We start from the raw sequence: 14280 nt of genomic DNA, 5'->3' as shown, positions 1-14280 counted from the left end.
ACTGAAGAGTCCAAATGTAAGAAACTTCAAAAAAAAAGTCTGAAGGGCCATTTTGTCTTCATTAAAATGGATGCATGCACACATCACAGAGTCAATTATTTTGCTATTAATGTTAGATTTATAGATGAAAATAAAATAACTCAAGACATTGGCGAAAAGGATATCTAGGCACATCACAACAGCAACTATCTTCAAAAGTTAGTGGAAGATGTTTCAGAAGATTTCGAAATTAGAAAGGATCGGTGTCTATGTATTGTCACAGACAATGCTTCAAATATGTTAAGCGCAATTGAGAAAATGAATAACTTGATGAAGAAAGCACATAAATATCAGTAGATGATGGTTCTACATGTAATTAATGTTAGATTTGATGATAAAGACAATAAAGAGCACAAACAAATGAGAGCATTGAAATTTTAGATGGTACTGCTGAAGAATCATCATCATCATCAAATTCCTGACATGTACCCTCAAAGGGTGTACAGGATATGATAGTACTACATGAAAAATTTACATCATTACTAACTTCCTATCTACAATTTTCCTTCAAATCAGTCTATTACTTGTCAAGACTCCAATATTATCATTATGAGATCTTATAATTCTATCGTCTAAGGGACATTGTACCGTATCAATCCACCTATATCTTGGTCTTCCTCTGGGTCGTTTTCCTGCCAACCTGGCAGAGAACACTTGTTTTGCTAATCTTTCCTCTCCCATTCTGTTTAAGTGACCATACCACCTGAGATGCCGACAATGTCAAGTTCTTTCCTAATATCCTCGTTTTTAATATAATATTGCCATTGATGCCATCTGTTCATGCCTATAATCTTTCTCAGGACTCTCATATTTGTGGTCTCTAGTCTTTAGTCAAGTGTTTTACTTTTAACCTCTCAGATCTCAGATCCATAAGTTAAAACTGGTTTGAACACTGCGTTGCATACAGCTAATTTAGTGTTGCTGTTTTTTTAATCTAATACATCTAACTGAAAAAAAAAAAAAATGCAGAATTTCTAAATTCATGATTTCATCATGAATCTAAAATCTTGGAAGGATAATCAGAAGATTGAATTTTTTAAAATTGAATTAAAATTATACAAACTGACCCTAAATTCAAAAATTTGGCAAAAATAATATACAAGATAAACCAATTTTATAACACCCATTCAGAAGTTCACAGACCTCTATCATATCACCCCCCCCCAAAAAAAACCTTTCTTCTGTAGCCAGAGTCTGCAGACCACACTCACAATCCATCGTCATAATCTACATTCTACAATCCCGATATAATCTTTCCAACTCTTCTTTGCACCCTTTCAACAGCCTCTTTATACCCTTCAAACCCACAAGACCAAATCTGTGCACAGTAGTCCAGTGTGGTTGTATCAAGGCTTTCTAATGAGGCAAAATGACTTCTTATTCTTACATGTCAATGTTCATTTCGATATCCCAATTACCCTCTGAATTGTATTTGCAAGTTTTGCTATGTGACCCCTAAACTTCAAATTTTCTATTCCCCATACCTCCAAGATCCTTGGCTCACTAGTTTCTTGCAGCATAATCCTGCAATTTAACATGCCATTGGATCATCATTTCAACGTGCATAACTTTAAGCTTACACTGAAATGATAGTATCATTTGTTCACATGTCCAGCTTATTGAAATCACTGTGTGTGTGTGTGTCTATTGATTCTTCCCAATATTATTCTATGTATAGAATAACCATAGTACAAAGCCTGATCACTAGGTTATGCCAGTGGTCACCTTAAATCTGGTGGATTCATACCACTTTCTGATACTTGTCTGTCAAAAGCTTATTTTCCAATTCCACAATCTCCAGTTTATGCAACATCCTTTCATGTAGTAGCTAATCAAATAGTATCAGAGTATCTATTCCCTTTATCCAACTCAGCCATAATTATATGCAATGGAATATAGCTTATATAATATATAAATTGGAGGAATATGATGCTCATAAATCAGTGCAACTGTGCCTGGGTGAAATGGCAGTGAGAAAGGAACGGACGGATTTTGAAAGAGAAGTTGTGATAGGATGCCATATTGCAGGACTAGCTGTTGTACAAATTGTTCTTGACCAATTGGGCAACCCAAGGTCGACAATCAGGGATATCATACTGAGATGGAAATGCAGTGAGTCAAATGCAAGTGTTATCCACAGTGGATGACCCACCACGCTCACCAAATGTGACCATAGGACTACAAAGGATAATATGTAAAAACCACACCACCATTCATCAGGCAACACGTTGAATGCAGAGTTCCTGGCATCAACTGGAACAAGAATCTGCACAAAAACTTCAGAACTGAGGCTGACAACATGGGTTTCCATGAGTTGCATACTGCACTAGGACCGCAATTTGCAAACTCCACATTACCCAAACCAACATACAGTGTCACATGCAGTGGGCAGTATGTACAGTGAGACATGGAAGGCTGAAAAGCTGTGTTATGGAGTAATGAATCGTGCTATATCCTTTGCTGAGCAGACAAGTGTGGCAGATGCCCAGTGAATATCTCATACCAGAGCAGATAATCCAACTATGAAATTTGGAGGTGGCAGTGTGATGGTATGGTCTTGTTTTTCCTGCTTTGGTCTTGGACCTCTGTTAGTGATGCCACGACACCAAGAGGCATCTGAATATTCTAGAGAATGCAATGCTTCCTACTTTGTGGCATTTCAGCAAGATGCTGAAAGAAACAATGTTCTATTTCATGCTGTGTCATAAGATTGCTACTGTGAATGAATGGTTTGTGGACACTAACATCACCACACTAGACTGGCTATGGCTGTTTGTTCCCCACACCATAGCGTCTGTTGACTTTCTTCTAAGCAGTGTATACTATTATATATTTAGTGAAAAACAGAATTAGAGTATTTAGTGTAATAATGAGAGCTGGAACAAATGCAATACTGCTTAGTCACAAACCAAATAAAGTGAAAGTTTTATTGTAGCACTAAAATCATCTTGCATGAGGCATAACTTACACAAAACAGAGCCTGGCTTCAAAATGTTAATATATAAACATTCAAGTTTAAATTTAAATTAAAAATTCTAAAAATACTTATTACAAATATCTTAAGTGTAGTAAAAATGTACATTTTATTACATAATAAGCTTATTTGAATACCAGATAAATGTGTAAACAAATTTACTGGAATATTACAAATTTCTAAATGTACTGCATCTGTATGCCACACACCACTGTTTAATAGAGATGGTGTTCCCTTGCATACCATCTCAAAAAAACTCACGAGACTATACATATTAAGTATGTGTATAAATTAGGCTGCTAAGGATTCAAAGCTAAACTTGGATAAAACCTCCAAATAACCTTTTTAAGGAATATGTAGAATGTACTGAGGGGGGTTCTGTCCCCATGTACAATCTTAATAAGCACATGCTGGATTTCTATTCAGAACATTGATTAATCATTACTGATATGCACAAATTCACATGAAGAGAAGACAAATAAGAAAGTCTTAAGCTTGTGAAGAAATGATACTTTTATTTAATACTTGATCCAAGTGTAAGGAAAAAGTTTGCACACGAAGTGTGTGTGTGTGTGTGTGTATATATATATATATATATATATATATATATAGAAAGAAATGACTTTACATCAAGCCAACTGATGTGAAGTCTTCGGCTTCTATATTTAAGCAGCCTAGTTGTGAAAACTTCACATGCTAACTTTGTTTGCTTACACTTGAATAAAGAATTGCATTATTTTTAAATGTAATTTCTTGGTAACTTCAATTTATCTTCTTCCTTTCCAGTAATAGGTTTACATTCAGGCCAGGATCAGATTTTCACTTTATGGCAAATAGTAGAGAAATCGTGGGAATATAACAAAGATCTGGTGCCAAGAGAAAAGCTATTCAAAAAAGCTAGTTATATGGTGTCAATAGGGAATTATATATCAAGCAATACTTAGCCTTCATTTGAGTTGTAAGTCAGCAGTTAAAACTGAAGGAAATACAGGAAGATGGTTTGATGTTAAATCTGTTGTCAGACAAGGACGAACATTATCCCCTCTATTATTCATTATCCATATGGATCACGTTATGAAGGAAAGTAGTATTAAACCTGATATCAAAATTGAGAGATATTAATCTTAGCTTTTGACTTTATGCAGATGATGTTATACTTTTAAAGAAATCCAGTACAAGTCTGCAAAATTCCCTGACTAAATTGAATAACTGTTGTAACAAACATCTCCAATTAATGTCAGCTCTTTGCTCTATGTGGACAATGTTAAACTTCTAAATAAATCCACTACAAAGTCTGCAAGATTCCCTGACTAAATTGAATAACTGTTGTAATAGATATAGTATGAAGATCAGCAATAAAAAGACAAAGACAAAAATAGGCAGAATCGTTGAAAATGTCAACTGCATAGTGAACGGAGAACCTGTGGAACAAGTGAAGCATTTCAACTACTTAGGACCATTTTTTTAGTGAAGATGGTAAATTAAATATGGAAATAGAAAACAGAATCAACAAAGCTGGTATGGTAGGAAGTCAATTGAATAAATCAGAACACTAAATTAGCTGTATACAAGACAGTTTTAACTTGTGGATCTGAGAGCTGGGTCAGAAGTAAAATACTTGACCAAAGACTAGAGACCACAGATATGAGAGTCCTGAGAAAGATTATAGGCATGAACAGATGGCATCAATGGCAATATCATATTAAAAACAAGGATATTAGGAAAGAACTTGACATTGTCAGAATCCAGGAATGCGTTAGCAGAGCTAATCTCAGGTGGTATGGTCACTTAAAAAGAATGGGCAGGGAAAGATTAGCAAAACAAGTGAAAAATCATTGAAAAATAGATCTGTAAGAGGCATACAACAAGGTGTCTAGAGAAAAACTTTGATACAACAATTATATGGGATAAATGAAACATTATATAAAGCAATACATAGCTTATACTTATATTTATAAATCAGAAGTTAAAACTGGAGGAAATACAGGAAGATAGTTAATGTAAAATCAGGGGTAACATAAGGATGCACATTATCTCCACTCTTATTCATCATCTATATGGATCGAATTATGAAAGAAAGTTGCAATAAACCTGATGTCAGAATCAAAGATATCCAACTTAGCTCTACTTTATGCAGATGATGTACTCCTAAATACATCCGGTGCAAGTCTCCAGGATTCTCCAACTAAACTGAATTGTAGCTGTACCAAATTTGGCATGAGTCAGCAATAAAAAGACCAAAACTATGGAAATAAACAGAATAAGCAAAGCTGGTATGGTGGCTAGCCAGTTGAATAAATTTTTAAGGAATAGGAGAGAAATTAGCTAAAACATCAAATTAGCAGTATGTAGGACAGTGCTCAAACCAATTTTAGAGTTAAGAGAGTTGGGTTAGAAATAAAGTACTTGATCAAAGACCAGAGATCACATATTTGAGAGTTGAGAAAAAAATGAGAAGAATGAACATCAATTGGAAGAATCATTAAAAAATGAAGATATTAGAAAGGAACTTGACATTGTTAGCATTCAATAATGTGTGAGCAGAGTTGATCTCAGGTGGTGATGTGATAGATGGCGTTAGAGTAGTTGCGGTTAGTTGTTAGGAAAGGATGATGGGTGCATGGTGGTGGTGATGGGCGGTAGATGACGTTAGAGTAGTTGCAGTTAGTTGTAGTTGGTGGATTGAATGATGGAGACAGAGCTGTAGAGTAGGCACCCTCCCTCAATGAGTCTTTGGACTCCCTGGAGGTGTCAGGTAATAATAATAAAAACAGGTGTTTGATGCCAAAATGGTGGGAAGTAGCCCCGGGGACAAACCAAGGTCTGGGTGGATTGATTCAGTTAGAATGGCCTTAAAAGAACACACAAAATGTTAGATATGTCATAGATATGTTAGTTATGTTCAAAATGTTTGATATGCCAATACTGCCATATCAAACATTTTGAACATAATTAATATATCTATGACAAGTAATAGACTAATTTGGAGGGAAAGCGAGTAATAGTTTGATGGCTGATGTTGAGTTTGCAGGGCGATTTAAATAAGCTGGCAAAAGGTAATGGATGTCAATTCAATATGGAAAAGTGTAAAGTTATGCATTTTGGGATTAAAAGATTACCGGCTGTGTACCACATTGATGGAACGGTACTCCAAGAGATTGATGAGGCTATGGCCTTGGGGATGTTGGTAAATAGGGAGATGAAGTTCAAAGGGCACATTGCTAAGGTGTCCAAGATTACACATAGGATTACTTGGTTATTGAAGAGCACACTAACATCCAGAGATAAAAAAGGTTATTATTCCCCTTTATAAGGCGTTGATACTTCCACATTTGGATTACTCTGCTCAAAGTCTGGTCACCTGGTTTCCTTGGAGATGAGGAGGAGGTTGTGGAGAGGGACCAAGTTGGTGAGTGATGTAAAAAATGCTCCCTACATTGATAGATTGAGAGCTTATGGATCTACATCCCTATCCTGATGTATTTCTACTATTCCTGGCTCCAATTCTTCTGTTATCGTTAGCAAAATCTTTCGCAATCATGTTACTCCTGTCATCTCTGAAGATACTATATCCTTCGCATTCTATTCCTATATCATCCTTAGTCAACACCAAGTCTCACTAATGCCTATAACTTTTGAAGAACTTGAGCTAACAATGCAAAAAACTCCTTGCCCTCATTCCGAATACTTCTCGCATTAGTATACATAAACGCCTTTATAAAGAAACATGTGAAACTTTACTTCATTCTCCTAACTTAAACAGATCCGACGGCGAAGATAGTACTTTATAAATCAGCTAATCTTTCCTAACTTTTTATTGTATATTTATATATATATTTTTTTTAAGGAAATTTATTGACCTTTTTAGTTATCTTACACCAGCTACTTAGGTAGCGCTTTTTGGAATTGTCAGTTATTGTTTAATTTGAGCTTAAAATATACTGAAGATGCCTGTGACACACAGGCAAAAATTATACTATTAAATAATCTTTGTATGCGAGTTTTCCGTTATTAATTTTGTATCGATAAACTGCAATATTCTCTTCATCCTACATCCTCCCTTACATCTTATTTAAGGGAAGTTGTGAGATGAAGAGAGCAAAAGCTTAGCACAAAAGAAAGCGAATTCCTTTTAAAAAATATAAATTAAAAAAAAAAAAAAGAGAGAAAATGAGGTTTGCCTATTTGTCATACCTTGAGGATTTCAAAAGTATTCAAGCTTATAAAGTTGCAAAGCTTTAGTCAATTATTTGATTAACAAGGATAAACAAGGCCTGCGATACCAATCGAGCGATCGGGGTTGGATCGAAAAGTGAGATACCGAAAGGAAACAGAAAACGAAACTAACAGAACTGTTATCAGTAGGAACATGAAATGTGCGGACACTCTGGATGTCAGGAAAATTAGAACTACTTCGTGAGGAAATGAAGAGATATCGGTGGGATATACTAGGATTGGCAGAGATGAGATGGACATCATCTGGAGAGATCAATGGATGCGAAGTAATATGGTCAGGACATGACACCATGCACGAAGCAGGAGTTGGCTTCCTTCTCAGCAAAAGAGCTCGAGAGGCACTGTTAGGCTACAAACTAATAAATGAACGAATCATAGTAGCAAGATTTCAGGCAAACCATTCAACATATCAATAGTCCAGATATATGCACCCACATCTGGCAGCACAGATGAGGATATTGACTTATTCCACAAAGATCTGACAGAGACAATAGAAACAATACCAAAGCAAGATGTGCTATTTATTGAAGGAGATTGGAACGCCAAAATTGGAATAGACAATGATGATTGGGAAAAAGTCATGAGAAAATATGGTTTCGGAGAAAGAAATGAACGAGGTGAAAAATTGTTAGAATTTGCTGTGGACCACGAGATGATGATCTGTAACACAAGATTCCAACAAAAGGAGTGTAGAAAATGGACGTGGCGATCAAATGATGGGAAAACCAAAAACATAACTGATATGATTATGATTAAAAGAAGATGGATAACATCAGTACAGCAATGTCGAACTTTTCAAGGAGCGGATATAGACTCGGACCATAGTTTAGTGATTGCAAACATCAAGATGAAACTGAAAAAGAAATATAAACTCCAACATCAGAATAGAAGAGATACAGCACGAATAAGTGAAGCAGAAATAGGAAGAAGGTACAGAACAGTGTTAGCAGAGAAACTTAAAAGTGTGGAGAAAGAAAAAAACTCGAATTTAAAAGTGAAAAGAGTAATGAAGGCGATAGAAGATGCAGTTGAAGAAACAGTACCAGAAGAAGAGAAAATCAAGAAGAAATAGATTACACAAGAAACACTGAAGTTAGTACAGAAGAAAAGAATGTTGAAGATAAGAAGGGATACATCAGAACAAATAGAAGAAAGTGTAACGAAGTGAAAAAAAGCAGTCAGAATGGATAAAATGAAATGGTTAGAAGCCCAATGCAACAATATAGAACAGTACTATGGAGAGCATAAAACAAGGGAGGTATACAAAATTATCAGATCCATTAATAGAAAGTGGCAACCAAAACAGACCACAATTAAAGATGAAAAGGGCAAAGTATTGATGAATAAAGAAAAAATTGTACAACGGTGGACAAGATACTGTAGTGAGTTATATGAAGATAAACTAGATTCAGATAGCATTGGGAAACTCACTGAAGAATTGAAGTAGATATCACCACCAGGTAATGAGCATGATATGGACATTTTAAGAGGAGAGGTAGAAAAAGCAATAGGATGGCTAAAACACAAAAAGAGTCCTGGTAACAATAACATTACTGGAGAAATGATTAAATATGGTGGTGAAAGTATGGTTACAGAAAAGCACCAACTATGCAATATGGTATGGAAAGAAGGGAAAATGCCAGAGGAGTGGGTGAAATCAATATTAGTAACATTATACAAGAAAGGAAATAAGCTAGAATGTAAAAATTATGGAACAATTGCCTTGATAAGTCACCTTGGTAAAGTGATGATGATCATATTGACAGAAAGATTGAGAACACAATTGGAAGCATACCTTGCAGACGAGCAAGCAGGATTTAGGAAGGATAGAACTACAATTAAACAGATTTTGACAATGAGGTTAATAGCAGAGAAAGCTAGGAGAAAAAACAAAAACATATATACTTGCTTTGTTGACTTTCAGAAAGCATTTGACAGTATTGACCAGAAAGTGACATTAGCAGTTCTGGAATCCTATGGAATTGATAAAAAACTAATAGCTATATTAAAAGATGTTTACCAGAATGCAGTTGCAGCAGTTAGAATAGGTGATGATTTGGGGAAATGGTTTAAAACAAGCAGAGGTACTAGACAGGGAGACCCAATATCACCAAGCATTTTCATCGCACATTTAGAAAGAGCAATGGATAAAATGAAAGAAGATGCCAAAGGAATATCTGTACACGGAATGAGAATTAACAATCTGAGATTTGCATATGACATTGTTATTACTGAAGAAGATGAAAGAGAACTACAAAAAACACTGAAACTGTTAAATAAGGAAGGGAAGAGATTTGGACTTGTTATGAACTTTGAAAAAACAAAGACAATGGTATTTGGTGAGAAGAACATGAAACAAAAGATACAAGTGGATGGAACTGATATAGAAAATGTAGAACAATTCACATATTTGGGAAGTAAACTGACATATGACTTGGACTGTAAAAAAGAAATAAAGATCAGGATTGCAAAGGGAAGAACAAATCTGAAGGCCATGGATAACATCTGGAAAAGTAAAGTGATCAGTCTGCAAACAAAACTAAGCGTATTGGAAACATGCATCTTAAGCGGCGTACTGTACGGATCTGAAACGTGGGTAATAAATAAGGAATCAAGAAAAAGAATTTTGTCATTTGAAAGAACTTGTTACAGGAAGATTCTAAGAATAGGATGGGTACAGAAAATCACAAATGAAGAGCTCTATCAGAAGATACAACCAAAACAGAATCTAATGCAGAAGATTATAAAACGGAAGCTGCAATTATTTGGACACATCTGTAGAATGAGTGAGGACTGGAAGATAAAGACATTTATGTTTGGTATTTTGGATGGTTTAAACAGAAGAGGTAGACCATACAGAGAATGGATAGACGATATAAAAGACTGGTGTGGAATGGGTGTACAAAAACTGCGACACTGTGCACTGGACAAAGAAAGGTGGAAGAAGATAGTGAAACAGACATCAACGGGCAGTGAGCCCATGATTCATGATGATGATGAACTAAAAACCTAATCCAAGTTTGTGCAAATACCTGTTTTGTAAGAGGTAAGAATCAGTTTCCTCTGTCATTTCCAATGAGATTGACCAAATCACCTTCAATTGAAAGGCCTTTATAAAGGATCCTTGTCTTAGGCTTTTAATCCACACTAAAACTTTAGCATGAGTAGTGTTGGTTCTGTACTTCAAAGACATCTTTAATTGTGGCCAGTTCAGTTTGAAAGCACCAGTTCATCTGGTCAATGAAGTGGTAAGACAGACTGTCAATCAGAGGAGATCTAAAAGTGTCTTGTTACTTCACAAGTCCTGAAAAATTACAATTTCTAAGCCAAGGGCAAATGTGTTTGTTTTTATGGGGTTTGTTTCATTGGGGCAAGCAGCTGTTTTGAAATGCTGGTTCTCAAAGACCAGACAGACTAACTTCCAAATTACAATAACTATTTGCTTATTCATATACAACAATGAAAGATATGTCCTGTAGACAGACTTAGGTGTTGGACATTATTCATCTTTTTTATAGTATTAACACAAAAAACTATCATAGATAAAAATTAACTAGCTTACATTTCGGCGGATTTCAAACCAGTCTCTTCAGAGAATAACTTCTTGTTACAATCTACTCATGACAATATGTGAAACGATCAGACAAAAAACCTCAAGTCCCAATGTGGAATCCTCTAATGTAGTACAGTTGTCTTAAAGTTGATGTCTGTCAGTCCTAACTTGCCATTATAGCAAGTCTGGAACCCCTTTGGACACCCCTTCACAACATTACCACTCAAGACTACATTTTGCCTTCAATGGCTATGAAGCGCTTTCTTCTAACCCTCACAAGTATAGATGCATTAACCTGCAAAACCACCGAAATGTAAGCTAGTTAATTTTTATTTGGATGGTTTAAACTTTTTTATGATTTTAATGACTGCCTTCCAAAAAAATTTGGAAGGCAGTCATTTTAAGATTAACATAACTATGAAAAACTTTACACTAATTGGTGCCAAATTAGGACTTAAAGTCTTTTGTCCATTACATTTTGAATTGTAACACACTCATCACAAGCATAAAGTAGTCCTGTTCCAAATATGGTAGTTTTAAATCCAGTGAAATATAGTCAATATCTTTTTATGGTTTATTTTGTTTTGTGTTGTAATAATGTAGAGATTAATGAAAGATCTTTTCATTAATTCCAAGTTACTGAAATTGATTTCATTAATTCCAAGTTATTGAAATACCAAAAAAAAAAAAAAAAAAATGGAAAATTTAGTTTCAGATAAAACTATTACTTCCCTCAAATAGATTTCGATTGCACTGCACTCTCAACTCTCTCTGCTCCTGCTAATTTATAACCATGACTGCGAATTTACCATTTCTCTGTTTTTTTAAGGAATGAGGATAATGAGGCCATGATTTGTCTGTTAATGACTACCAATCTTTCAACCAGTTTGTGTGGCGTTATAAAAAAAAAAAAAAAAAAATCATATTTTCTGGGAGGTTATCACAACTGTGTCTACATTACCTTACTGGGGGAAAAAAGTTTCGTTATTCTGCCAATGAGATAAAAGACAAAATACTAACAAAAATTTCATATGAGAACAGTGACAATGACAAATACCACCTCTCTCTCTCTCTGCCAATCAATTTAACTGAGAACAATTCGTTAAGGAAATGTACCAGTATTATATTATACACATACAAGGTGTTCCCTGAGCGTAGCACCAAAACTTCTCAAAATATGCAGAATTTAGGAGAATAAGTATTTTTTTTAACCATCAACATCCATACACAGCTTTATTTAAATACACATATTCGTTATTTATTTACAGTCACCAAATCAAATGCATGATACATTACTAATAACGTCAGCATATCCATCCACCATATCACCCGTGATCTGGTATAGTGATAATGCCCCAAAACTATTTTAATGGTTATCTAAGAGCCTTTTAATCAATATATACTATATGTGAAGAAACTTATACTATTCCCACTTACGCAAAACTGGAGACACCTCCGACGTTATTTGAGATTGCTTTTCGAAATTACCCGGGTTTGAAAAATAGTCTCGTAGCCGCGATAGTTCCCTTCCATTTTCTAGTAATTCTGTATGAAGCTCTAAAGCTGTAAGAATAAAGTTATCTTTCAAAAGTTTAGCGGCTATCCTATCAAAAGTCAAATCCAGACTCTCAACTACACGGCAGTGGCTTGGAGAAGTGTCCTGAAAAATAACACTATTATCCACATCTCGATTACTATCATCTTCCAAAACACCTATTTCATCTTCCTCAGCCATATTGGTCATAAATATACCTCCACTTTCACGTGAATATGAAAAACATTGGTTCAATAATCTGTCAACAGATGGCTTATTTTAATAATTTATTTGTTTATAAAATCAGACATTTGTAGAGAATGCATAGAGATAAACATTCCGCGCAAGTCAAAGATCGCTATTATGAAAACACCAAATTGTCTTTTTAAAGAGGTATGGTACGCCATCTAATCAGTTAAATTTTTATTTTTCTTAGTCGTGTTTTTGGTATATTGACTTCAGACAGTTTTCAAGTTGAAAAATGTTATCATTAATCAGGTGAATGTGAACATTCTGTCTGTGTATAAAGCTTCGTTATTTTTCTTTTAGGATTATTTTATGTATTACATACATGATGGTGACGAAGATGTTTTCAATTATACAGCTCAACACGCGACTTTGAATTTCAAAGCTACAACTCGCATCATTGTTCAAATATCCTGACCAAGAATAGCGCTACAATAGATACTGAGAGTGAAAATGTTAATTTTGATCATTTATATTACTTTTTTGCGACCACTTTACAGGAACTGTAGTGAATCGCAGCATTTTATAATAACTATAATTGCACAATTTGTCCAATTACAGCTCGGTCTCATTACAACCTAGGATATGCTGCCAAATAATTTTTGGGGTTCTCAGTGAATGCTAAGAATTGCCATTGCATACTAATTTATAAATCGAAATATACGGGCGACCTTTAGTAGCACATTGCATTGCATGGATTCTAAAGCATCTGATCATGTCCGAAAGACCCGAGGCCTACTTAGTAACTAGGCATTCTTCTTTTCTTCCATCCTTTGTAAATGAGTAGTTGGATTTCACTTTGGATTTTCACTGATTGTTACAGTGGATGATTTTCACGTTTCCAGCATTTACCAACAATACAGAAATACCCAAAGTTCTGTTCGATCGATTACCATCTATAAATTCCTGATCTCATCAAATTGATCATTAATCCAATCCACAATGTTGCTACTGAGGGTATATCATATTATTATCCTGCTCATTCGACAAATGCAGTATATAGTCATCCGAGAATTCAAAATCATCTCCAACCAGATCTCCATGTCGCTCTTCAATGGGGGGAATGAGGACAACCTGGTCACTTTGAGTGCTTCCAAAATAGACTCTCGCCTTCTTTCTCACAAAAAGAATCTCAATTTATCTTCAAAAATACATAAATCATGAGACAAGATCAGAAATCTATCTCATTAAAAAAAATAAGTTAATGTATTTTTATCACACTTAGTAGACGAGGACGTTTTAGTCTTAACTTTGGGAGATTGAATGGACAAATCAATCTTTACTGGAACCCAATCAGAGATACTTGGCTCAAGACTATCAATAGTTTTTAAGCAGCAACTGATAAAGAGCCGAATTACAAGTGTCGTCACCTCGTGCTCCATAAACATAACATAATATGCTATTGTCTGATATAGTGTGGGTTCTGTGGTCTATTTTCTTTAGGTTACAGGACAAAAAACCAGCTTAACCCTACTAGAGATCGACTCGGGAACCGGTCGAAAAAAATCAGAAAAGTAACAGTAGTCGGAGACTAAAATTCAACGTAGAATTTTCACCAAGCCGAGAGCTGTGCATGCAAGTGCTACTTGCACTGAACCAAACAGCCCTTCATTAAACATAAACCGAAAAAAATATTCACAAATAGTATATGTGCATATATCATTTTCATTATATCAGATATAATACCCATTAATTTCA

General features: G+C 35.0%; 1 protein-coding gene across 1 annotated transcript in view; it reads right to left on the bottom strand.

The window, feature by feature from the left end:
- LOC150097072 (RAB11-binding protein RELCH homolog) overlaps window positions 1–12537 on the bottom strand; it is a 445830-nt gene extending 433293 nt beyond the window's left edge. The window contains exon 1 of the mRNA XM_090408119.1: window positions 12240–12537. Within this exon, the coding sequence (XP_090264245.1) occupies window positions 12240–12537 (298 nt within the window). The remainder of the gene's footprint in view (window positions 1–12239) is intronic.
- Between the last annotated feature and the right edge of the window lie 1743 nt (window positions 12538–14280).

The sequence above is a fragment of the Typopeltis vanoorti genome, chromosome 18, assembly GCF_054136105.1.
Source record: "Typopeltis vanoorti isolate ZY-2024b chromosome 18, IOZ_Tvanoo_1.0, whole genome shotgun sequence".
NCBI lineage: Eukaryota > Metazoa > Arthropoda > Arachnida > Uropygi > Thelyphonidae > Typopeltis > Typopeltis vanoorti.
Note: the sequence above shows the minus strand (reverse complement) of the source record. Positions and strands in the feature narration are given on the sequence as shown.